The following is a 26,349-nucleotide window of genomic DNA, read 5'->3' on the forward strand; positions in this document are numbered from 1 at the left end:
GCCACCAACATTTCATATGGATATAAAACATCTCTTCATTTTTCTCCTTCCCTACTATTTTCTATTGAATTAGGAGAGTCTATAAAAGACGGGCCTAAATTGCCTTCCCTCCTTTCACTTGCGAATAGCAACATGACTTATTACAGGTTGATTTAAATAGTAGATGTGTGAATGCAAATTCCTTTCCATTGGTTTTCAAAGTCTTTATGTACTTGCTCATATATCCCTCCCACTTAACTTTCCTAACCAATCGCACCTGTTCCATCTGAAATTTCACTGGTCCATACTTAGGTCTTCCTTTCATATGAAGGCTATCTAAACATGCAGTATTTCCTCTGATACATTCACAAAAGGACCATTTAGCCCCTGTTCTAGGCAAAAGTCATTTTTTTCCTGCAGTAAGAGATAGGGGCTAAGTGTCTCCTGACTATATTTGAAGGTCAAGAGCTTGAGCTACTTGTTAAATCTGTGCCACTTTATTCCTTGTTACATCAAACTGCGTTTTGGCCTTAGTAATCATATACAGTCACTGGTCCAGCTGCTCAAAGTGGATTGGGAATTTCTCCCATTTTATCCATTCTTTTGTTCCTTTCATCACCTTCGGAAGCACGGAACAGGAAGTACCCTCTCAGTACGAAAATCAGCTCGACACAAAAGCAAGTGGGAGCTGATATCTAGCTCTCCCTCTGCTTTTGTGACCACATGATATTGCTAGCTTGACTGAACTTCAGGTCATTGGTTCTTCCTTCCCCGGGCCTCCTTGAAATGTGCAGCCAAGGAGTTCCCCATCCCTCCCTCTCTCAGCCTCTCTCTCGGGGAGACGGACCCGGCACCGCAGAAGCCACAAAGCCAAGCTGCATCCTGCCTCTCCTCTAGAATAGAACAACTTTTAGAAGCATTAAACCCGGTCTTCTCCTCTACAAAAGGAAAGGATTATGAAAGAGTGGTAACTTTTACGCTTTTAAAATCCAAGTCTTAAAGAAGGATATGGAAGAGGAGCTTATGGAAAGCCTCCCCTCCCTCCCAATAATGGATGCTTTCTTAACCTTGTTGCTGCTAATGGGCCAAAAAGAACAGTTTTTCAGAAGCTGAACAAAAATCTCATTTGGCAGCGCAATCGTTTTCGGGAGGCACTGGAAAACAGATCTGGGTGCTTCCTAAACAAGCAAACAGAAATGAATAGTGATTCTACGCAAGTGCGCATCCCTAATGTTTCCTTTCAGAAGAAGAATTTGGACCTCCTGCCCTATTTACTTAACTATGAAATCATCACGTGTGCTCTTAAATGGTTCAGTAGCTTCCAAACTTTCTATCAGATGTAACTATTGGGATCACTATGCTTTACAAAGAATTCTGAAGCATGGTCTTCAGGAAAACTGCATTAGTCACATTCATATTTGCCTCAAAATGCAAAGGTGTGGATGATGATGCAATCCAAGGACACCAGCAAAAATTGGTTCATTCTTCTCAGCAAATGCAAAATGCATTTCCTGTATCCACACACTGACCTATGTTGTTTACTATTTTGCCTTGGCTTTGGGGTACATGATGAATCTCTGCCTTTGATTCAGATTAGGCAAAGTCTAAGTCTGTTGTACCATACCAACATTCAGCATGATATGAAAGGCCACCTTAGGATGCAGTGCTGCAGGAGGTCAGCTTGCCATACTGATCACCTCTTGGCACAACAAATTTCCGAACACCCACCATTGTTTCAAAGCCACTGGTGCAATCCATGAACCTACAGGTTACAGCAAACTGATGCTGAGGATAATCAAGGGATTTCAGCTACATTGTTTTGTTGTTTTTCTTTCACTGGCTTGCCAGTTCCTTACCACTCCTCCCATGGCACTCAAGCTTTAAGGGAGGGATTTGGGGATGTGAGGAAGGTGCTGTTTCTATAGTACTTCAGAGATAAAAGGCACTTACATACGCTACATCATAGTGCTGTTGATTGGGATGCTTATGGCCTTATCACTGAATGTATCCCTCTATATAAATAAGAAAGTTTTGTATATCCCTGCTGTCCCCTCCCTCTCCTTATGAACTGTTGAATCCCTTGGAAATGATGCATGTCCAAAGGGAGGAGGGTTGGGGAGAGAGGAATTCATGAAGGAAGGCTCTTTGTTCCCTAAGAGCTTTATTACCTGTTGGTTTCACTGTCCTGATTTCCAGAAATCAATTTTAAAAAGGGGAAAGAGACTCAAAAGTCACTACTTCTTTGAAATATGTACCTTGTGCCTGTGGGTAACTTCTCACATTCTGAGAAGTGAGGTTGGGATTGCCATCAAGCTGACACTCAGCAATAAACTACAGCCAATCCAACCACTCTGGTGAGTATACTTGTAAGACCCAGGAATTATTTTTAACCTGATTGCTGCACTTACACTTTTTAGATGTTAACTGGGAGGTTGGGAATTTTATGTGTACACCCAAAGAGTGATAGGTGAGGAGAGGTCCTGTGGTAGAGACAGGAGAATCAGCTCTTTTTTTTCAATGATGACTAGAGCCTGGTCTCCACACATGCGCTTGCATCCCAGTTTGGGCTGCTGAGAATCTAGGCCTGGCTACCTGGAAACTGGAGGATGAGGTGGGACGACTGGGAGAGGCTACTCTGTATGCATCACTGAGTTCGGGAGAGCTTTGGTAATGGGGGGGAGCCACTTGAAAGGGCCCAGGGGAGACAGGAGCGGAAGTGGAGGTCATTTCTGTCCTCCACACCGGCTCATCCAAGGTAGTGGCAGAACGGGGAGCCAGAACGGTAGGGGCCAAGCTATTTGAAACTGGCATTGGGGCAGGGGTGGAGAAGCGACGGATCTCATAGGTCCTCGCAGTTTTCACAGGTGCTTGCTTGGCTGGAGTGAATGATAAGCTGGACTGCTGGCCCCTCTGGGCTGTTCCCGACTGAGCACCACCTCCAGAGCTTGGAGTCTCCCCAAAACAAAACATGGCAGAATTTAGCTGGTATGGCTGATGTCTCATGAAGTCAATGGCCTTGATTCCTGACTTCTGACTAGGTGGCTTTTTCACTTTGCTCTCTGCCTTGATTCCTTGAGATTTGCTGGCTGCCAATGGGTAAAATGGGGAATGCAGTGGGTTGTAAGCTATGGGGGGCGGAGCACGGATATTTGGGGAGTACTTCCAAGAGGAAGGCAGGGAAGGAGCTGGGGATGGGGTTCTGGGCTTTGAGGCTGAGGATGGTGCTGCCTCCACTACAAATCTGTCCATGCGACTCTGTCGCTTTGCAAAAAGCTCTGCGCCTTTCCCCTTCAAAGGAGACATGCCATTCACCAGTCCTCCTGCAGCCTGTGATGGCTGAGGTTTAGGTGCTACTGGAGGTGGGGTCTTGAACCTCCGGCCTGAAGCCTGCATGAAGTTGCAGGCTTCTGCTCCCAAACTGAGGACATCTTCTTCAGGCCCAGACTCAAATCCTGCCCCATGATGGTCTCCCTTGGGCTTTTCATCCAGGTTCTGCACGAGAGACAGTAACTCTGGATTAGGAGAATTCTTTTTCTTTTCTTCCACAGTTTTGAACATGGGCTTCTTGCTGCTCCGTCGACGGGCTTCCTGCAAGATTCCAGTTCTGGGAGCTGGTAATGAGACCCTCTGCTCTCTGGAGGCAAAGGGCTCAGAGGCAGGCCGTGGAATAGCAGGTGCAATGGTGGGGCAAGGCTGTGTGGTGGGGCTAAGATACAACGTGGAAGCAGTTGTATCCTGGGTTTGTGAAGGCAAAGATGGTGGGGATGTAGCAGCGACCACACCTGGAGCTGGCTTAGAAGGAGCTGAAAGATAAATGGAAGCTGTGGAGGTTCTGGCTGTGTTGGAAAGTGGTTTAGCTTCTGCTGTATTCCCAATTCCTGTTGGCTGCATCGGTGAGGGGGTTGTTGGGATATACAGAGATACAGATGTACTTGCTGGCCCATTAGACTGCATTGCCGATGGTGTGGGGGAAAACACTGTAGAGCCAGGAAAGAAAGGAGACGTGGATGTTCTCTGTTCACTCAAACTCTCACTGCTTTTCTTTGGCACTGATGGTCTAAACACAACTGAAGATGTTACAGGGCGCTGTCCAATGAACCCAGGTGTGAAAGGACGGGCAGATCGGTTGAAGAGGCTTGGGGTACCTGGAGAAATGTGGGCACTTCCTCCAAAGATGCCAGAGGGAGACTGGAGTTGAGCAGGGCTAGGGGATGGCAGCTGGCTGGAGACTTGCACAGATTCTAAATGGACGCTCAGTGGAGCCTTTTCTGCCCTCTGTGGTATAGGGCCTTCCTCACCCCCCACTCTGTGAGTTGGCAGAACAACAGAGGCTGGGGGTTGTTCCTCCAACTTCTGGTTAGGGACTTTCTCCACAGTATGCTTACCAGCTTTCTGCCTCTGCTGCTCAAACAACTGGGCTCCCCTGCCTGAGGCTTCACTGAGGACCTGTTGTGGTTGGTCCTGCTCATGTGCAGGATCCCCTTTCGGCTTCTCAATATCGAGGTAAGATGTGTCCCAGTCTGAATGGTTTGTTAAGCTCCTGGCATCAGAGAAGCCTTCCTCATCAAATTCAGACTCACTGGTTGGAAAGACACCATCCTCTTCATCATAGCAACGGTCTTCATCAACACTCCCAAAACTGACAAGGGTGTACTTCTTGGCCCTCTGTCTGCGCTTTTTGAACATCAGGACACCCTTGGAATGCGGGTTGGGTGCATCTGTCAACAGAGATGCAATGGTTCGGCACTTGGTTTTGGCTTCTTTCATGTTCTTTTCTTGCATGCTCTCACTCCGATGAAGCTCTGCACAGAACAAGAAAGAAACACAGTCAGTACTCTGCAGCTGGAAGTGCAGTTGGAAAGCATAGTGTATATTTTCATTGTCATTTTTGAGTATACACATGGTAGAAGAGCCTCTTACTGGGGCTCTTCACCTTCCTGTTAGCCATCCCTGGGGTTGTACCATGCATTCTGCTAGTGAGGGAAGACAAGGCACTTTAGACTAGACCAGTGGTTCTCAACCTGGGGTCCCCAGATGTTTTTGGCCTTCAACTCCCAGAAATCCTAACAGCTGGTAAACTGGCTGGGATTTCTGGGAGTTGTAGGCCAAAACACCTGGGGACCCACAGGTTGAGAACCACTGGACTAGACTGTTATAAGATCCTCCTAGCCTTTCTCAATGTGAGCAGGACTTTACAAACATTGAAGTAAAAATTCCACTTTGCCTGTGGTAGTCCCAAAACAATTACGTGTGATTTGCAGGTCCAGCCTAGAAAAGCAGACATGAATACAACTCCTGATGGTGGAATGGTATTCAAGATGCTCCTCATCATTTGAGGAGGGAAATGCTTTCTGCAGGTGGAATAAAGCCACAGTTTGTCAGACAGAAAAAAAATCCAACTCAACCAGTCTGCTGTTGTGCTATGCCAGTGTTTATTTTGTAATTATTCATTTATTCAGTTTTAAGAAGCATAAGTAGTTGTGATCGACCACTCATCTGAAATACTGGTCTTGTCCAGTTTTCCTCAGATCTATACTACCTCATTCCTACCTCATTTTCTTTTGTGTCATCTACCTCAGCATGCAGAAGGAGGGAGTGAAAATGGAGGAAGGGGTCAGGAGTGCACAGAAACCCAAGACAAACTGGGAAGGTGACGGCTATGGAAGCCACTGAGAAGCATATGATTCCTCAAACATCAGAACTATTCCCTGCCTTTTCTTTCTGTATTGTTGTCAATTTCCATTTATATGCTGGCAAAAACATCCTCTACAATCTGAAGAACTGCCATGGGAATAGCAAACTTGACAAATGCAAGAAAATTATACATGTAATAAGTTTAAGTTGGGCTTGGCCTCATGTAAGCCGCCCTGAGTCCCCTTGGGGAGATGGTGGCGGGGTATAAATAAATTATTATTATTATTATTATTATTATTATTATTATTATTAGTAGTAGTAGTAGTAGTAGATTTATCAGTTAACAACAGTGATATATATATATATATATATATATATATATATATATATATATTGGCAATGTGGACTCATATAACACAGCTCAAAGCAGATATTGTGGGATTTTCTGCCTTGATATTCTGGGTTATATGGTTGTGTGGAAGGGCATTAAGATACATACAATTTTTATAGGAAATAGAAACAAAGGGAGGTACTAACAGGCCTCTGCATCACTTCTTAAAATACATCCATCCAGAAAGTGTTGACTCCAAGCTTTTTGCCATCTATGTGCATGCTGTACTGCATAGACTCCAGGCAAGTAGAGCTTTCCTGTTCACTATTGTTTATCTATCTCTGCCCATTGCTTTTGTTAGCTTAGGTTATGGTAAAAATGTCAATCAATGAAACAAAGAATAAAACAAAAGTTCCAAGAAATGATTTATAGAATTTAAAGTTTCTGGCTGTAATTCCATCTATCTTGCTGAAAGACAAGCTTTGAGGAAGGGATGGCAGCTTCCCACCTTTACAGTACTTGGATCATCTTCGTGGAGAGGATGCTGCGGGCGTCAAGATACCAGTGATGGGTATTCAGCGGCACTTTTTCAACATGAAGCTTCCCTTCATTTTTATGTATATTACATTTGGTGGTAGTGGTTTCCTTCAACTGATTACTCAGTTTTGGAAAATGTACTTCCTCAGATCTCACAACCTCTGAGGATGCTTGCCATAGATGCAGGCAAAACGTCAGGAGAGAATGCTTCTATGGCTATGGCCATATAGCCCGAAAAACCTACAACAACCCAGTGATTCCAGCCATGAAAGCCTTTGACAATACATTGTACTTCCTCTTGTCTGTCTAAAACAGGGGTCCTCAAACTAAGGCCCGGGGGTCGAATGTGGCCCTCCAAGGTCATTTACCCGGCCCTCGCTCAGAGTCAACCTAAGTCTGAAACTACTTGAAAGCACACAACAACAACAACAACAACAACAACAACAACACCAGCAATCCTATCTCATCAGCCAAAAGCAGGCCCACACATCCCACTGAAATACTAATAAGTTTATATTTGTGGAAATTGTTCTTCATTTTAAGTATTGTATTGTTTTTAAGTGTTGTTTTGCACTACAAATAAGATATGTGCAGTGTGAATAGGAATTCATTCATGTTTTTTTCAAATTACAATCCAGTCCTCCAACAATTTTGGGGATTCTGACCTAGCCCTCTGTTTAAAAAGTTTGAGGACCCCGGTCTAAAACATCCCCACCTAAAAGTGTAGAGTCATGTCAACATGGAGAAGGTTTAACACACCCTTTTCATACTTATTCCCCTTGTTCAACTTCCAATTGTCCAAAATCTAAAATCCATTTTGCTCTAAAACAATACGTTCTGCTTCCTGCCTTATTATATAACCCATCTGAAAATAATACAAAGCCTGTACAAGCTGGCTTCTGAAAAAAGGGATTGTCACGACGAAGAGCTTTGCTAAAGTTTTGTGCTCAAAAGGAAAATGGTACCTGCATATGGTTGGTCCAAGCTCTTGAAAGCACCATCCAGTCCAGGAGAGAAGGGCATGCTGCGTATCCCTTTTAACTCACAGCTATCCATAAAGAGGCAGAGAAGAGGAATAGAGCAGCTCCCTTCTGGAGCAGAACCAAAACCTTCAAACAGCCAGGCAGGCCCTTTGGTTGCAACTCCACTGCTCTTTTAAAGCGTCTCTTTTGTCTCCACTAGCAGGACATTGCTGCTGGGAACCGTGAGGTAACACTCTCTATTTTTAACCCCTCCATCATCACGAAAGTGTGTGATGGACATTGTCAACTGTCAAACACTTGTTCCACTCTCTATCCTCCGCTCATAGCTGGAGTTTAAAATAAGACCTGTCCCACACCACAAATGTTTCCATGCTTGTGAACAGAAGGGGTGACTCTCCGAGCCACTGAGGATGAATGCATGATAGACAACACATGGTGCTCTTTTCTAACCCTGAGGAATGTTTCACACATGACACTTTTCTGACACAGTCATTTATAAAGTGTAACGTCAGGGTCATTTTCCCAAAACGATGCAGATCACTCAACAGCCTCCATCCCAGCTGCTACATTTACACAAAGCATGATATACATATACATGATATACATATTTTATGCATCTAAGCATATGTTTTTCACATGTCTGCCATTAAGCCTAAATTGGGGAGAGGATTAAGGATCTAATTTTAACAGGAAAATGTGTGCATCGCTGAGGGAGATGATGCTTCCTCTTTTCGGCTGTACAACTCCATGCTTTATGGGTGCAAATCACTACAGTAGAGTCCCGCTTATCCAACCTTCGCTCATCCAACATTCTGTATTATCTAGTGCAGTCTGCCTCCCGCCCGGATCCACAGCTGTTTCAATACATTGTGATGTTTTGGTGCTAAATTCATAAATACAGTAATTATTACATAACGTTACCATGTATTGAACTGCTTTTTCTGTCAGTTTGTTGTAAAACATGATGTTTTGGTGCTTAATTTGTAAAATCATAACATAATTTGATGTTTAATAGTTTTTTTCCTTAATTCCTCTTTATTGTTGTCGTCGTTGTTCATTCATTCAGTCGTTTCCGACTCTTTGTGACTTCATGGACCAATCCACGCCAGAGCTCCCTGTCGGTCGTCACCACCCCCAGCTCCTTCAAGGTCAATCCAGTCACTTCAAGGATGCCATCCATCAGGGGCGGCTCAACCCATTACACAAAGTAAGCATTTGCAGTATAGTTGATTTTGCCCAGGGGCGCTCTTGAGGCGCTCTTGGGGGAAAATAGACCTTGACATATGTGAGTTGTAGTTACTGGGATGTATAGTTCACCTAAAATCAAAGAGCATTCTGAACTCCACCAATGATGGAATTGAACCAAATATGGTACACAGAACTCCCATGACGAACAGAAAATATATATCAGTGATTGGTTGGGGGGGGGGGGGGGTGGTGGCAAAATACTGTTTGCTTACTGTTGAAAATTACCTTGTCTGCCTCTGCCATCCATCCATTTTGCCCTTGGTCGGCCCCTCTTCCTTTTTCCTTCCATTTCCCCCAGCATCATTGTCTTCTCTAAGCTTTCCTTTCTTGTCATGATGTGGCCAAAGTACTTCATCTTGGCCTCTACTATTCTTCCCTCCTTATTATCCAACATTTATTTATTTATTCATAACATTTATATGCCGCCCTTCTCACCCCAAAGGGGACTCAGAGCGGCTTATATGGTATATATTATATACAATATATTTTATTATTAGCATAGTACAATATCAGCATTAAACATTGCTATATTGCACCATACCACTATATCGTAATATTATTAGTAATATTACATGTAATATAAATATATAACTATAATATCATAATATCATAATAACATTTTCGCTTATCCAACATTCTGCCAGCCTGTTTATGTTGGATAAGTGAGACTCTACTGTATTTCATAGCATGGATCCAAATCTCACAACCTGCTTCACTTCCCTGGGTGAAGTGAGGGATGGTGCAGGTTGGAATGATCCCTCTCCTCTCGCCTTCATACATATTTGATACTAAAATCAGGCACATGTTGCTTTAGTAATGGTGAATGAATAAATAAATATACTACCATATCACATCTGGAATTGTCCTATTGAAATAAAAAAGTGATTTATTTCCCATTTGTGGACTGCAATTTCTTTGATTTAAAACATCAGGAGAGCATAAGAAAATATCAAAAATTTGACTATTACTAGAGTGCAAAGAAAATTATTGTTTTTCATGATTTCAGGTTAATTCCCCCAATAGCTGCCATTGACAGAATAGCTGTAGTCAAGCAAGAAATATTTATCTTGTGGGATAACTATGAATTGGCATTGGTCCTATCATGTGAAACTATCAAGAAAGTAACATGATCAGATGGGTATTTACCAGCTAAGCAACAGAGCAGTGGTTCTCAATCTGTGGGTCCCCAAGTGTTTTGGCCTACAACTCACTGAAATTCCAGCCAGTTTACCAGCTGTTAGGATTTCTGGGAGTTGAAGGCCAAAACATCTGGGGACCCACAGGTTGAGGACCACTACAAAAGAGAGACCCAGCTGTTCCTTTTTATTGCATGCTAGAATTGTTATAAAATGAATGTTTTGTCTCAAATGTTAAATTTCTCCCAGACATTACCAGTTTTGACTAATGGCATAGCATTTAAATAAGAACAAAAAGACTTCTCTTGATGTTATTGGGCAAGAAAAGAGGTCTAGGACATCATCAGACTAAGGACCTCATCACACTAGAGCATGGATCCACTTTAAATGCAGTTTCTGCCTCTTGCAGAATTTGGGGGTTGTAGGTTAGGGAGGGGGGTTTACACTGCTCAGCCAGAGAGGTCCTGGACCTCACTAAACTACAAATCCAGAATTCTGCAGGAGGCAGAAATCGGATTTAAAGTGGATCTATGCAATGAGCCTGAAAGTCTTCTTCTCGTTGCTACACATGTCTAATCAATTTTGAGAAGAAAGTGCCACTGAGCCCATCACACGTCATTTCTTGACTTCCTTATGTCACCCATAGCATTTCATCCTCTAAATGTGGTTGAAGTGTGTAGAAATGGGGGAGAAGAGGAGACAGGGATAAATCATCTTCTAAACTCCTGAAGCGCTTGAAAACGGGAGAAGGTGCTCAAAAACATGTAGGATGGGATCTGTCAAATTCACCAGTGTTTTTTTCATTGATGTGGAGAAATGAGCATTCCTATGGGTGTTCCTCTGGAGAGCATGACTATGATTCTTGTCCCAAGTCCTTCTGCTTGAGCCTAGTTCATTATTATTATTATTATTAAATTATTATTATTAAATTACTTAGTCACTTATGCTTCCTCTATTTTATCAGTTTAATACTTAATTATGCAATGCTTTTGATACAAAATAAAAATATTATTATTATTATTAATGCCATTGAAATTGTGCAATTCTGCAATGGAAAGATATCCCTACTGTGATATGAAAGACTAGCGGACATGTGGTAAACCTGTGGCTGTAAAGATCAGAAATTCCTCCTTCAAAGTCATTTGAAAGAGAAAAAGAGGCTACTGTATAATTAGAGTGTTCTGATTAGAAGTTTTGGATGACAGGCAAATGCTGGTTTTAAAAACCAATTTGTTACATGCCCAATGTTAAGGATAAGTAATTGGTACAAAATGAAATTGCCCATGAATATTATCATATTTTGGGGGTGGGAGGTGGGCAACATAGAATGAAAACAAATAATTAGATAGGGAAGGCTATAATGTATATGGCTACTCATATAGAAAATACTGAGAGGTTTAAGACAGATAGGAAAACATATGGCTTTGAATAGATTAAATTGAAATTTGAAACACAGTGATGTACAGATGAGGAACATTTGATTCCAAAGATGTACACATTGTTGTTGAACATGGAAATGGAGGATGAACAAGCAACGGATTGTGTGGTTAAGTGAGTACAGAATATTGGATATACAATTCAAATGGAACAGTGGGAAAAATTATAAGATGATATACAGATATTATTTAATTCCAGAAAAAGGTGTCCAAATCATATAAAGGTTTGTCTAATGTTTAGTGGAAGGGTAATCACAAAGAGTGATGAATGTATGATAGAGCAAAAAAATCTTTGGATAAAGGTTTATTTGAGATTCAAAATTCAGTTGAAACCGGAACTGTTTCATTGGGGCTGTTAGATTATTAGTATGGTATAAGATATGAAAAGATGTTGCAGGACACGGCTATACATGGTTACTACTCTGTGCAGAGAAGTGAGAAGTTAAAACCATTCCATAAAGAAGTCATTGGCTATTGAAAATGTGTCCTGGCTGAAATGGAAAAATAGATGATTCTGGTTAAAGAAGAAAAAAAAACATTAATTTTAATCAGGATTGGCAAGAAAACACTGGAGTAAGTCAATAAGTTTTTAGAGGTGAAGAATAATAAATGAGTATAAATATGTTTATGTGTAGAAAAATAGAAATTATCTTATGGCATGTAAGAAATTTGAGCTAATTTGATAAGCAGAAGAGGTCATTTATTATCACAAACTGTGGTAGTGGGAAGACTCGCCCTTTCACTCCATTTTTTGTTTTTATCGTGTACTTTAGGTTATTTTTCTGTATAATTGTAGTTTGTTATTATATAGTTTGTTTATGAATTTTTCTCCTGATATTTAGCTTTATGTCATAAAAAGATCTTGTTTGATAAATATATATACACACAACAAATAACCTTTGTAGAATCACATATTTCTATGAGCTGTCTTTTACATCAGCCAGAGATTTAGCACAGGAACCTCTAAAGCTAGGCTATTTATAGGGAAAGGTGAATTGGGGAGGTCTGGCCATGTCAATGGAAATTTACTGCAATAGATGGCAGCTTGGCAGGTCTTCCTAGGCCCCTTCCACACAGCTGAATAAAATACCACATTGTCTGCTTTGAACTGGGTTCTATGGCAGTGTGGACTCAGATAACCCAGTTCAAAGCAGATATTGTGGGTTATTATGTCTTGATATTCTAGGTTATATGTCTATGTGGAAGGGCCCTTACTTTAGCAAAGGCTCTCTAATGAAAGCCGAAGGAGATTGATCCACCTTCTTTCTGTCCTGAGTTTTGCGGAAACAAAAGTCAGGGATCCTAATCTTTTTTTCAATGTGAATATTGTCAATAGATATTTATTGATGAGATATGCCTGGATTTGAAAACAACATTGATAGGTTTGATTTATACTCTAACTTTATATTTAAGGAATGCAAAGACAACTGGTGTTGTATGTCAGGGGCCATGTGCTTTAGCTTAGCATTTAAAATGAACGGTCTAAAATAGTTTCAGAACCATGGATAGCTCCTTTAAAGTTTGGAGTTAAAAATTGGAGCAGATTCACCAACTCGTTGAAATGAGAACTGTTAACTGCCACCAAAGGAGTCACATTTAGGGGAGAAATATTGTGTTGTGTTTGGCTCTATGACTGTTTTGGAAAAACATTCATTCAGTCTATAAACTGAAATAGCAAAGTTGAGAACTTGTATAGGTCGCTGATTTTAACCTGATAGGTAAGCATATGATTGCATATTAAGAACAACAATATAGGAATGTAAATTCAGGCAGTCCCCAAGCTACAAACATCTGACTTACAACCTATTCATGATTAGGAACATGGATGAAACAACAGGAAGTGAGAGAAATCTACCCCTCGGGAGAGAAATTCACTCCTGGAAGAGTTATCATGGAGAAGAGGTGTATCCACTGAACCTTTATCACCAATCTTTTTTCCCACAATAAGCCTTTTTTTCAAAATTCAATTATCACAGGGACAGAAAATGAGGTGAAATCTTCTGAATAGGGGCACAAACAGCAAAACAAACACCACAGGGGTGTTAACTCTTCCCAATGCTATACAATATCTATCGATCTATTTCTGGAGTTACACTTAAAAAATGTACCTGTTCTGACTTACGTACAAATTCAACTTAAGAACAAATCTATGGAACCTATTTTCATTCACATTTGCCTCAATCAAGGTGGCCAATTGCAACATCCACATTGCCTCCAACAGACAAGAGTTCTTTCTCCCACCCAGGACATTCCACATTTATATAAACCCCACTTGCCTAGTTTCCAACAGACCTCACAACCTCTGAGGATGCCTCCCATAGATGTGGGCAAAACATCAGGAGGGAATGCTTCTTGAACATGGCCATACAGCCCTGAAAACTCAGAGCAACCCAGTGATGCCAGCCATGAAAGCCTTCGACACTTGTTCGTAACTTGGGGACTGCCTGTACACTTAATGTGTACTACATCATGTCTTATTAGTTTTGCCCCAGTCAGATCCAGACATATTATCTGTAAAGAGAAGCTGACACACTATGGCAAGAATATATTCTGAATATAGCCAAAGTTGAATGCACATTGGCAGGCAAAGCAATTTTTCCATGACTGATGTCACAGTGAATAGGCAGTCAAGTCTAAGAAGTCAGGTTTAGAGCAGCTGCCAGTCATACGTGAGAGGTGTAAATAAATTAAAACATTCTTTTGGACTCAACAGCATTTCTTTGCTCACTGAACAGCAGAAAATGCTTATGGAACAATACTTCTTAGGCTATACAATGTAAGAGAAGACTGGCAAAGGTTTCCCTTTCCAATGCACATGAGATCACATTCATGCCTCTTGGCTGCAATTGTCTCTTTCAGGCTGTGATTGTGTCTAATGATCAGGGTACTCTGGATGTTGGGAGTGACAATGAGGTTCATATGCCTAATGATGAGGTTGATCAAGATGCAGAGAATGACAATGGGATTCATGTTCAAAATGACTTTTCTGATGGGAATGTTCCTGAAGGGTTTGGGGATGATGGTCTGTTCCCAGGGCCTGAATTACTACCAGAGAATTCTCAAGGCTTGGAGCCTGAGAAAGGCTCGGCGCCTGGTCCAGATGCAGAAATTAATGAGCCAGTAGATAGGAGAAGTGCTTTCAGTCAGCCAGCAAAGAAAAACAAACCAGGCTCTCAAGTGCTCTGCCAGATTGCAGGAGAAACTGATAACAGATTCAAGGCTGAGAAGAAAGCAGTTCCTGGTCGCTTGGGATATAGAGAAGCTTAGGGGATAAAAATGTCAAGTACAGAATTTGTATCCAGGCGAAGCAACGTTGGAATTGAGTCAAGACTTAGTCTCAGGTCCCTGGAAGCCTTGCCTTGGATAGATTCCTGTATTAAGTGCCTTGTAATTCCCATGCTGAAATGCTTTGTTTGATTCATGCTCAAGTTCTTTGGGGTTTTGCCTTGGAAGTTCCAGTATTTGTTTTCATGAAATTTGATGGACTAATTTCCTGAATTATTTGTTCCTATCTTTCTACCTATTTGGATTTACCTATTTTTGTGGATTGCTCTTTCTTGCTACTGCTTTTAATTATATTCAATAAACTGCTTTCATTTTACTCAGCAGTGTGGTGTTTAAAGTCAGAGGGTTTCTTAGCCTGGAGTGCAACACATATTGAGAGTCATAGTATGCCCTCCAATACTTCACAGATGAAAACCAAGACACAAGAACCCAAGCAACACAAGAGCGCAGTCAGAGGAAGAACATATGACAAATCCGGGATAACAATTGAATTTTGTATTTAAAAATGAGAATATCCGCCCCAACAGATTGCCCTATCAATCCTAAGTGTAATCACTGGGGTGCACATTTTCAAAAGTTGAGACACCATTTCTGTCCCTGTCTAACTCTCATCAAGCTTCACAAACATTTTTTTTAAGTTACGGGATCATCTACACTGGGCAAATCAGCCCTGTGTAAAGATGTCCAACAGACCAGATCCAGCACATTTGTGCCAAATCTAGGGCCATTGTTTACTTGGCTAGGAAGCACAGATGCCTGCATCTTACTTCCATGTAACTACTGCTCCTAACTGGCCATAGAGCACCATGAGCACTCTGGCCATCATTGATGCCTTTGGTGATATCAGAATGGGCCACCTGTACAACTTAGAAGAAGAAGGGGTCAACCCTACCCTCCTTCTTCCTGATCGCATCGATGCCCCATTCTGATGTTGACAGAGGCAGTCATACAACCATAAAGAAGAAGAGGAGATCAGTTAATCATGTAAGTGCTTCTATCTGTCAAAATGGGGCATCTGCATGATCAGGAAGAAGGAGAGAAAAAAGAATTGCCCTTTTCTTCCTGGCTGTGTGGGTGCACAATTCCGATATTATAAAAGTCGTCCATGACAGTCAGGAGCTCATATAGAGCAGCAGAGGTGGCACACAAATACAATCCATCCCCGTTTCCTGCACTGATGAATGCATGGAAAGATGCTGATGAGGGATCTGCCTAGACCAGTGCCAATTTTTGTTCTTCTGAGTGTTTTGGACTTCAGCACTTACGATTCTTAACAGCTGGTCACCTGCCTAGGATTTCTGGGAATTGAAGTCTAGATAGTGATCAGGCTGAATCAAACTTGATAAAGTTGTCTATACTGCTCTGAAGCCATGGGATATTCTGGAGTTTTCAGCAGACTCTGGAGTATCTTGCACAATGGGTTAAACCCTTGTGCCGACAGGAAAGCTGACTGAAAGGTTGGCAGTTTGAATCCAGGGATGAGGTTCTGTCTGTCAGCTCCAGCTTCTCATGCGGAGACATGAGTGAAGCCTCCCACAGGATGATAAAACATCCAGGGCATCCCCTGGGCAACGTCTTTGCAGATGGCCAATTCTCTCACAGCAGAAGTGACTTGCAGTTGCTCAAGTCGCTCCTAACATGCAAAGAAAAAGCAGACTCTGGAATCTGTCAACTTTGCTCAAAGTGGAACAAAGTCCATTTAAAACTAAAATCTCCAAGATACTCACTGGAAATAGCTATGCATTGTGAAGACCTTAATAAAATAAAATAAAACTTTATTTATACCCCACCACCATCTCCCCAAGGGGACTCGGGGTGGCTTACATGAGGCCAAGCCCAACAACACATCAATAAAAACAAAACAGCAAGCAAATAAAACAGTACAATTAATATAACTCACATATATGTGATAACACACAAAATTTAAAACCTTATGGCCGGGTCAGATGTAATAAATTAAAAATTCTAAAATAAACACTGGGCGTGAACAGAGGTAGGATATATCTAAGCAGACTGAGTCTGAGAGTTCCTGGCTTGGGATTTTGTTTAGTTGGTTGTTTTGGTAAAAGCTGCTTTAGCCCTTTAAAACAAACAAATAACAAACAAATATACAGTACATTTTATTTCTTATTCGCCTCTCCTAAAGGCTCAAAACAAGGGTCAACCTAGTTAAAAGATGGTTGGAAAGATAAAACCATTAAAAATATGAAAATGTATAGAAATAAGATTAAAGCACATTAAAATTAATTCATACCAGTAAAATGCCAATATAAATTCCTTGTTTAAAATTGACTGGGTAGCCAGCCCATGGTTTGGAAATGGGGCAGTGGTGAGGTTGTGGGAGACTTGGCATGGAAGGTGTCCATGACTACACCATCATCATTCTCTTTATCTCTCCTCAACTCCATTGCAGGTATTATAATATTTTGCCCAACGGGGGGAAAAAAAAAGATTTGAAGTTGGGAGAAAAGTTTTTAAATAGTTTTGTCATTTTTTTGTAAAATTGTTCAGTTGTGGGTTCTAGAATTGATCTTGTCAATGTGAATTACTTTGTTTTATAGATAAGTATTTATTTCTGTGTGGGGATAGGTTTGTCAGGACCTCCCTAGAAAAGTTTGTATTTATTTAATCAATTTCAGATGCTTGATTCTGCACTGAAATGTTCTATGTATAAAAAATTAACACTTGTCCAAAAATGGGACACATTATATCAGCTTCTACTGAATGGCTCACTCTGTAGCATTACATATATTTTGAAAGTTTCTATGCTCAAAATGTGGCTTCCACAAGGCTTCTCTAATTGTTCTGATGCTGCCTATGAAAATAAGCCATGAGGCAAGACATTGCTCACCCACAGCTAGGGCGCTCAGATTGAAGAGAACAGATGGGCATGCCTTGCTCAGCATTTGCTTCATGTCTGCGTATTATTCAAAAGAGAAAAATAGATTTGGTCTAAGGTGACTGAAACTCCGGACGGGACATCAAACAAATCCAATCACTCAGCACACATAGGCTGTTGGCTCTTCTTGACGGTTTTATGGCTGCTCAATGAGCGTGGTAATGGGGAGAATATACATTTTTGCTGTAAAAAAGTCATATGGAAGTACACACTACGATTTGAAGAATCATCCTCAGAAAGGTAATAATACTCTTGGAAACAAAGAGCACATTCCCATCTAATGTGGTTTGTTTTCAAGGAAAAATGGGAAGTGGGGCAAACAATATATTGTAAAGTTTCAGTAGTGCAGTGGCGTTGTGCACTTTGTATTTTTAAAAAGCAGATAGGGAGCGTGCTTCTTGATTTATAAGCAAGTTGCACTTTCAGGCGGCTCATGGGAATGCTCATAGGCAGACACCTATGAGTGGGTGACCCAATGAATGGGAGACCTTCAAGATAGAATTATAGAATCATAGAGTTGGAAGAGACCTCATGGGCCATCCAGTCCAACCCCCTGCCAAGAAGCAGGAAAATCAAATTCAAAGCAACCCTGAAAGATGGCCATCCAGCCTCTGTTTAAAGGCTTTCAAAGAAGGAGCTTCCACCACACTCCGGGGCAGAGAGTTCCACTGCTGAATGGCTCTCACACTCAGGAAGTTCTTCCTCATGTTCAGGTGGAATTTCCTTTCTTGTAGTTTGACGCCATTGTTCCGCGTCCTAGTCTCCAGGGCAGCAAAATACAAGCTTGCTCCCTCCTCCCTATGACTTCCTCTCACATATTTATTTATGGCTATAATGTCTCTTCTGCAGGCTAAACATGCCCAGCTCTTTAAGCCGCTCCTCATCGGGCTTGTTCACCAGACCCTTGATCATTTTAGTCACCCTCCTCTGAACACATTCCAGCTTGTCAACATCTCCCTTCAATTGTGGTGCCCAGAACTGGACACAGTATTCCAAGGCAGAATAGAGGGAGAGCATGACTTCCCTGGATCTAGACACTATACTCCTATTGATGCAGGCCAAAATCCCATTGGCTTTTTTTGCCGCCACATCTCATTGTTGGTTCATGTTTAACTTGTCCAGGAGGACCCCAAGATCTTTTTCACATGTTCTGCTCTCGAGCCAGGCGTCCCCCATTCTGTATCATTGCATTTCATTTTTTCTGCCCAAGTGGAGTATCTTGCATTTGTCCCTGCTGAACTTCATTTTTCTCTTCCTTCCCCCCACCCCTTCCCATGTCATAAACAACCGTTTTTTCAACAATGGCAACATAGGTGGTGGGAATAACAGAAAAACAGAGGGAAATTGTTTAGCTCCTTCAACCCACCCTCCACCCACATAAAATGGACTATTCTTCTCTCTAGCACCCCCTTGTGGCTTCCACCCAGATAAAAGAACAGTATCAAAAATAGTTTATTAAACTGTAAAAACTTTGGGTTGTTGTAGGTTTTTTTGGGCTATATGGTCAAGTTCTAGAGGCATTATCTCCTGACGTTTCACCTGCATCTATGGCAAGCATCCTCAGAGGTAGTGAGATGCAGGCGAAACGTCAGGAGAAAATGCCTCTAGAACATGGCCATATAGCCCAAAAAAACCTACAACAACCCAGTTATTCCGGCCATGAAAGCCTTCGACAATGCATTGTTAAAACTTTGTTGTTGCAGGACATCCTGCAGTACATTCTGCTATAGTTTTTCAGTGAATATTTCATAGAGTCTCAATCAAATCAACCTAGATTTTGGGCAGCCACCAAAACAAAAGTTTCTGGAGTAGAAGAACTACTTTCAAAATAAGTACTGCACAATTAAACAGGAAATAAAATACTTTCAACCAGGGACATAAAAAATTACAGATTTTGTTACACAGTGTAATGTTTCCTTTCACTTTTCTTGTTTTGCTGTATACACTGATTTTGTCTCTCCTACTCATCTTGCTGCATCATTTGAGCTGAATTACTGGGATGAAATCACAATCCTGTCCTGGGCCATTTTTTCCAAATCTCTTTGCAGAGATCATTTACCAAGGAAGGACAACTGCCTACAGACCATGAGATCACCTCTACTATTTGCCAGGAACACAACGCTCTGCTGGAGGTCATCCCAGAAGTAAGATTACAAGGCATTTGGCAGAAAGCGGCAGAACTGCAAAGAGGACTCAGAGGCCTAGATTTTTCAGCTGTTAAAGCTTTTCAATATTTACTTATTAAATCCACTGACATTGTGCCTTTCCTCTAATGTGTTCAGGTACATTCATCCCCACTTTACCCTCAGAGATGCCCTATAAGGTAGGTTAAGTGAAGAAACTGTAATGGGCTTCAGGTTGTTCAGTGAGCCTCATGGTTCAGTAGGAATTTGTTCCCAGAGCACCCAAGTCCGGGACTATAACCATTACACCACACTATCTGTCTTGTGCACCTGCACTGCTTATGTCTGACAAGCCAGGTTTGGTGCCTAATCGTTAGTTCTGACAATTGATTACATTAGTAAGCACTGTTTTTTAATAATCACCATTTCAACATTTCCTTGAATTATTTTTAATTCTGTGTACATTTATTTATTACTAGCCATCCCCTACTACACGTTGCTGTGGCCCAGTCTGGTGATCTGGAAAATAAAGTAATGAGAAAGTGTTGGTTTCTAATATATGTAATGTCTTTATGCTTGTGGGTAAACAGTATTTCTTGCTGTTCCTTTGTCAGTGTTGATGTGGAGATTGTCTGGCTTGCCTACTCTGGAACATGCAACATATCATTGTCCTTCTTTAGGGGTCCCTTTCAAATCTATGATACTATATCTGTCATATACATATATATCTCTGTGTGTGAATCATATATATCTATCTATATCTATGGTTGTTGGATGGCTCTTTGTCAGGAGGGTTTTGGTTATGTTTTCTTGCCCTGGTGAAGGGTGTTGGACTGGCTGGCCTTAAGGCAGCATTTCTCAACCTGGGGGTCGGGACCCATGGGGGGGGGGGTTACGAGGGGGTGTCAGAAGGGTTGCCAAAGACCACCAAAAGACTCAGTATTTTCTGTTGGTCATGGGGGTTCTGTGTGGAAAGTTTGTCCCAATTCTATCGTTGGTGGGGTTCAAAACACTATTTGATTGAGGTGAACTATGAATCCCAGTAACTACAACTCCCAAATGTCAAGGTCTATTTCCCCCAGACTTCATCTGTGTTCACATTTGGACATATGGAGTATTCGTGTCAAGTTTGGTCCAGATCCATGATTGTTTGAGTCCACAGTGTTCTCTGGGTGTTGGTAAACTATGACTACGAAACTCAAGGTCAGTGCCCACCAAACCCTTCTAGTATTTTCTGCTGGTCATGGGAGTCCTGTGTGTCAAATTTGGTTTAATTCCATCGTTGGTGGAGTGCAGAATGCTCTTTGATTGTAGGTGAACTATAAATCCCAACAACTACAACTCCCAAATGACAAAATCCATTTTTTTGAGTGATGCTCACTCATTGGGTTGTTAGGTGTATTCTGTCCAAATTGGGTGTCAATTCGTCCAGTGGTTTTTGAGTTATGTTAATCCCACAAACGAACATTACATTTTTATTTATATAGATGTATTTATTTAAAACATTTATATCCCAACCTTCTCAACCTCCACAGAGGGACTCAGAATGGCTTCCAAACAGGCAACAATTCGATGCCAAACATAATATAAAACACATAATAAATACATCCACAAAATTAAAATAATCCTAAATATGCATTAAGAACCCACTCACCGGATGAAAATCTCCAGAATTGAAATCGTCATCATTTACCACCTTTAAGGTTAATGTTCCTTCCACCTGTCTCCAAATATAATTTTGATGGGTGAAATGACGCAAGCAAAATATTGGTGGAGGATACTTATGATTTACATATTGATGGGATTATAACCAGAGTTGTATCTGCTTCTTAACATGCTGTGCTCTGTACCAAGAAATAAGTTGAATGGCAAATATCAGCAGCAGCAGTATATCACAAAAAACTTACTAGCTTCCTTGGCTTTCTCAGCATAGCTGGTAGTCAGGTCCTCGTCGACAGGGTGCTCCACAGGCCCTATCATAGGGATCAGGTGCCTCTCTGCTCGAATGTTCTTAGTTTTATGTGGTAAAAGCATGGCCTCTGGGGATGGCTCTCGGTCTTCAAGGAAAGGAGGCTGGAGCAAAGCTTCACTCTCAGAAAAGGGGGTGTCTGTGCGACTTCCTGGCTGGCAGACAATCTCCCTCTTGGCCACCCCACTGAGGCCTTCTCCTCCTTCTCTAGCTTGTGTTGTTGCTTCAGGGGTGCTGTCATACCCACTCAGCTCTGAGAGAGACACTTCATCCGGTGTCTCACCCACCTTGTTGTTCCCTCCCTCTGGAGGAGAACGGGGGCCCTTCTTGCGCGCTCTCCGCTGCTTTTCCTGAGCAATGTTGTCAGCGTCACTATCCGTCTCAGCATAGTATGCTTCACTGTCTGGAGGGGATGTTAGGATCTCCAAGTGCTGCTGTCTCTTGGGCTGCTGCTCAGGTTCTAGAACTACACAGGGACCTGCAGGTTCAGGACTACGCACCTGAGATACCTGGCCAAAAGGCGAAGTTGGTGAAACTACTTGCAGCTGCCTGGGAGGAGGGGAATGTAGGAGTCTCACATTGGACTGGTCCCCAGTAGTTGCCCTGAGAGAATGAGAGAGAGGGGGGGGGGGAGGGGGGAGATTTGAATCAGTTAAAAATGACAAGAGACATGATGTATGACAGAGGTCCTCAAACTAAGGCCTGGGGGTCGGATATGGCCCTCCAAGGTCATTTACCCGGCCCTTGCTTAGGGTCAACCTAAGTCTGAAATGACTTGAAAGCACATAACAACAATAACAATCCTATCTCATCAGCCAAAAGCAGGCCCACACTTCCTACTGAAATACTAGTAAGTTTATTTTTGTTAAAATTGTTCTTCATTTTAATTAATGTATTGTTTTTACGGGGGTTTTTTTGCACTGCAAATAAGATATGTGCAGTGTGCATAGGAATTCATTCAATCCGGCCCTCCAACAGTTTGAGAGACTGTGACCTGGCCCTCTGTTTACAAAGTTTGTGGACCCCTGATGTATGAGATCAAAGCCCTACCTGCTTCATCCCCCTGTTTATACAGTAACTAACCAGATGCCTATGGAAAACCCTCATGCATAAGTACATCAATGCAATCACTCCCCTTTTGCTTGTGTTTCCAGGAACTGCTATACAAGGCAATGACTGTATATTGAGAGTTGTGTGTGTATTTAGTGCTTCACTGTGCATCCAGAACAAACTCAGGATTTTGGTGTCCAGATTTTGAATGTTAGCCTTCATAAGATTCAGAGATCTATACCTCAGCTAACAAGATTTCCATTAACAGAAATTTGGCACAAGTTTCAGAAATGACATGGAAAAGTAGTTGTAATCTCCACCAGAAGAAGAGGAGGAGGAGGAAGAATTTGTTCAATCATGGTTCAGCAATCATTTTATGAAAACTAACAAGTAAACTGACGGGGAGGCTCTGCTCTCGATCCCACCACCATCGCAGTCGCGTTTGGTGGGGACGAGAGACAGGGCCTTCTCCGTGGTGGCCCCTCGGCTATGGAACTCCCTTCCCAATGAGGTTAGATATGCACCCTCCCTCCTGACCTTCTGGAAGAAGCTGAAATCCTGGTTATGGGATTAGCCATCCACAGAGTAGTTTGTTTACTAGGAAAGGCAAGATTTATTGGACAGGACTTGGACTGCATTGAATGACGATTTTAATTCTGGTGATTTTAATCTGGCGAGTGGGTTCTTAATGCATATTTAGAATTATTTTAATTTTATGTATGTATTTATTATGAGTTTTATATTATGTTTGGCATCAAATTGTTGCCTGTTTGGAAGCCGTTCTGAGTCCCTCCGCGGAGGTTGAGAAGGACAGGGTATAAATGTTTTAAATAAATAAATAAACACATACGAAAAAGGGAAAAACAATTAGTTTCACCTTTCCTGTAGAATTAATGCAGTTTGCCACCATCTGAACTCCCATGGCTCAATACTGTAGAATCATGAGAACTGTAATGTTATAAAGTTTTTAGTTTTCTCTGCCAAAGAGTGCTGATGCCTCCCCAAACTACAACTCCCAGGATTCCATAGCATTGTTCCATGTCAGTTAAAGTGGTGGCAAATTGCATTCATTCTACAGTGTAGATGCATCATTAGTCACTGCAATAGAAGTAGAATTGAATCCAAAAGCTGTTCTATGCAGGCACTGAAATGCTGTTTGGAGCTGACTTGAGGTTGGGCTGTCCACAAAATGCACACCCCCAATGTGTGCTGCAACACACATCCAGCCAAAAACACTGTATTTTAAAAACCCACCAGAAATTCAGGTTCAAAACGTAAAATCCTCTGAAGCTGATCATTGTGTACCCATGAAGACCAGAATGCCGAGTGCTTGTGAGGACAGGGCTAGCGCTGAAGCATTCGGGGGAAAAGTTGGATACACAGCTCAACCGGAAGCTAAACAAATACCTCCCTTTGAGAGGAAACCACATCATTCCCATAAGAATACTCAATTTCCCTTACTTTCTCTTCTCTGTATTTGTCCAGTGCTGATACTTATCAGACAGGCTGCTTCTTATGAGTGCACCCCACTGGATGAGGTAGAGAGAAAAAAATCACACATTGGCATCCACCCATGTGGAATCCCATAGCTGTCGTTCCAGGGTATTTGTCTCATTGAACCAATAAGATCAAGTCCCATGATAACACCAACCTTATAGGCAGTTGTAATCAATACATTGTGTGGTCTTATTTTCCTCAGTTTGTTTTGTCCTGACGTTTTTTTTTTCTGCTTGTTGATTGAGATGCAAAGATCCACAAGCACACTTCCTGACTCACCAGGAGGTCAGTTTGTGGTCGAGGGGGCATAACAGATCAGTTAACACACTGCTTGGGTCTGTCTTCTTTCCAGAAGCCTTTTGTTCTGAAAAGCCTTTAGCTCCTCAACAGTAGTAATTTTGGAATCTAATGTAATTATACAAAACAAGATTATAATATAAAAGAAAGTAAAGTCACTATCAGGTTGCAGCACGCTCCAGAGAATGTTACAAAATGTGGACACTGGGAGCACACGATCCTGTTACGCGGCTCTTATTTAAACCTGATGCCAAGCAAGCAAGAACTTCTCCCATGCAACATTCCTTCTGGCTGGCTCCATGTTTAAATTGGGCTCTCAAATTCTGTGCATAAATTATTAGCGTGCCAGTGCAACATACATCTGCTCGGGCCACAGATTTCTTGGATCCTAAAGCTATACAGACAAAGCAAGATGACTTGGTTTTAAAAGACTCAAGATGCTTGGAGCAATGAATGAGAAAACGGATCTTACATGTCTAATATCCTGTTTAAAACAAGCCACCAAAAAACTGAGCCTGAAGAATAGAATCCTAGAGTTAGAAGAGGCCATAAAGGCCATCCAGTGCAATCCCTGCCATGCAGGAATACACACTCAAAGCACTCTCTTCAGTTGGTCATCTGGGAGCTGCAGTGGCACAATGAATGTGCTGGCTGAACTGCTGGCCTGAAGGTCGGCAGTTCGAATCCGTGAGATAGAGTGACCTCCCATCTGTCAGCTCCAGATTCTCTTGCAGGGAAATGAGAGAAGCCTCCCACAGGATGATAAAACATCCGGACAGAGGCAGCCCTAGGTAATTTTCAACAATAAGCAAACAGTATTTTGCCCCCCCCCCCCCCAACAACCAATCACTGATATATATTTTCTGTTCGTCATGGGAGTACTGTGTGCCATATTTGGTTCAATTCCATCACTGGTGGAGTTCAGAATGCTCTTTGATTGTAGGTGAACTATACATCCCAGTAACTACAACTCACATATGTCAAGGTCTATTTTCCCCCAAGAGTGCCTCAAGAGCGCCCCTGGGAAACATCAACTATACTGCAAATGCTTACTTTGCATAATGGGTTGAGCCGCCCTGCATCCGGGCATCCCCTGAGCAACATCATTGCAGACGGTCAATTCTCTCACACCAAAAGCAACTTGCAATTTCTCAAGTCACTTCTGACATGATAAAAAGTTGGTCATCTGTTTTAAAACCTCCAAAAAGGAGACTCCACCACACTCTGTAGCAGCATGTTCAATTGCCGAACAGTTCCCATCATAAGTAAGTTTTTCTGAATGTTTAGATGGAACCCCTTTTTCCTGTAGTTTGAATTCATTGCGTCATCTTCAATATGACATTCTTCACCACCAGCATTCAAGGAATGGTTCTTCACCATCAACTTTGCTGGACTGGCCACATTGTTCTTGTGTTTAAATTATTGTGATTTTATATTGTTGATATTTATTTATATTTTTCTTGTATTTTATTTTCATTTTCATATTCATATTTTACTGTTGTTGTATGTTGTTTATTTGCATTGTTGTATTGTTGAGCTTGGCCTCATGTAAGCCGCCCTGAGTCCCCCTGGGGAGATGGTTGCGGGGTATAAATAAAGATGATAATGATGATGATGATGATGATGATTATTAGAAACACCACAAGATGAATCCACAGCAGACACCCTGCTGCCTGTTGAACTGGATCACACGTTGGACAATTCCCAAGTGTCTAGGACTGTGTGATATATTGGCGAATAATGCGTGCAGATCCCAGTAAGGTGGCCTTTTGCAGCTGGCAGATGGTAATCCTGTCAGCGGCGATTGTATTTAACTACAGGCCAAGGTCTTTAGGCACTGCACCCAGTGTGCCGATCACCACTGGGACCACCTTTACTGGCTTGTGCCACAGTCTTTGCAGTTCGATCTTTAAATCCTCATATCTTTTGCAGTTGTTTCTCTTCA

At 41.8% G+C, this 26,349-nt stretch overlaps 1 protein-coding gene across 1 annotated transcript in view; it reads right to left on the reverse strand.

Moving 5' to 3' along the window:
* Positions 1 to 454: 454 nt before the first annotated feature.
* Positions 455 to 26,349, reverse strand: part of SYNPO2L (synaptopodin 2 like) — a 45,512-nt gene continuing 19,617 nt past the window's right edge. The window contains exons 3-4 of the mRNA XM_060769182.2: positions 21,499 to 22,163; positions 455 to 4,781 (exon numbers count right to left, since the gene is read on the reverse strand). Coding sequence (XP_060625165.2) covers positions 2,494 to 4,781; positions 21,499 to 22,163 — 2,953 coding nt within the window. The 3' untranslated portion in view covers positions 455 to 2,493. The remainder of the gene's footprint in view (positions 4,782 to 21,498; positions 22,164 to 26,349) is intronic.

Source organism: Anolis sagrei, chromosome 3 (genome assembly GCF_037176765.1).
Source record: "Anolis sagrei isolate rAnoSag1 chromosome 3, rAnoSag1.mat, whole genome shotgun sequence".
Lineage (NCBI taxonomy): Eukaryota > Metazoa > Chordata > Lepidosauria > Squamata > Dactyloidae > Anolis > Anolis sagrei.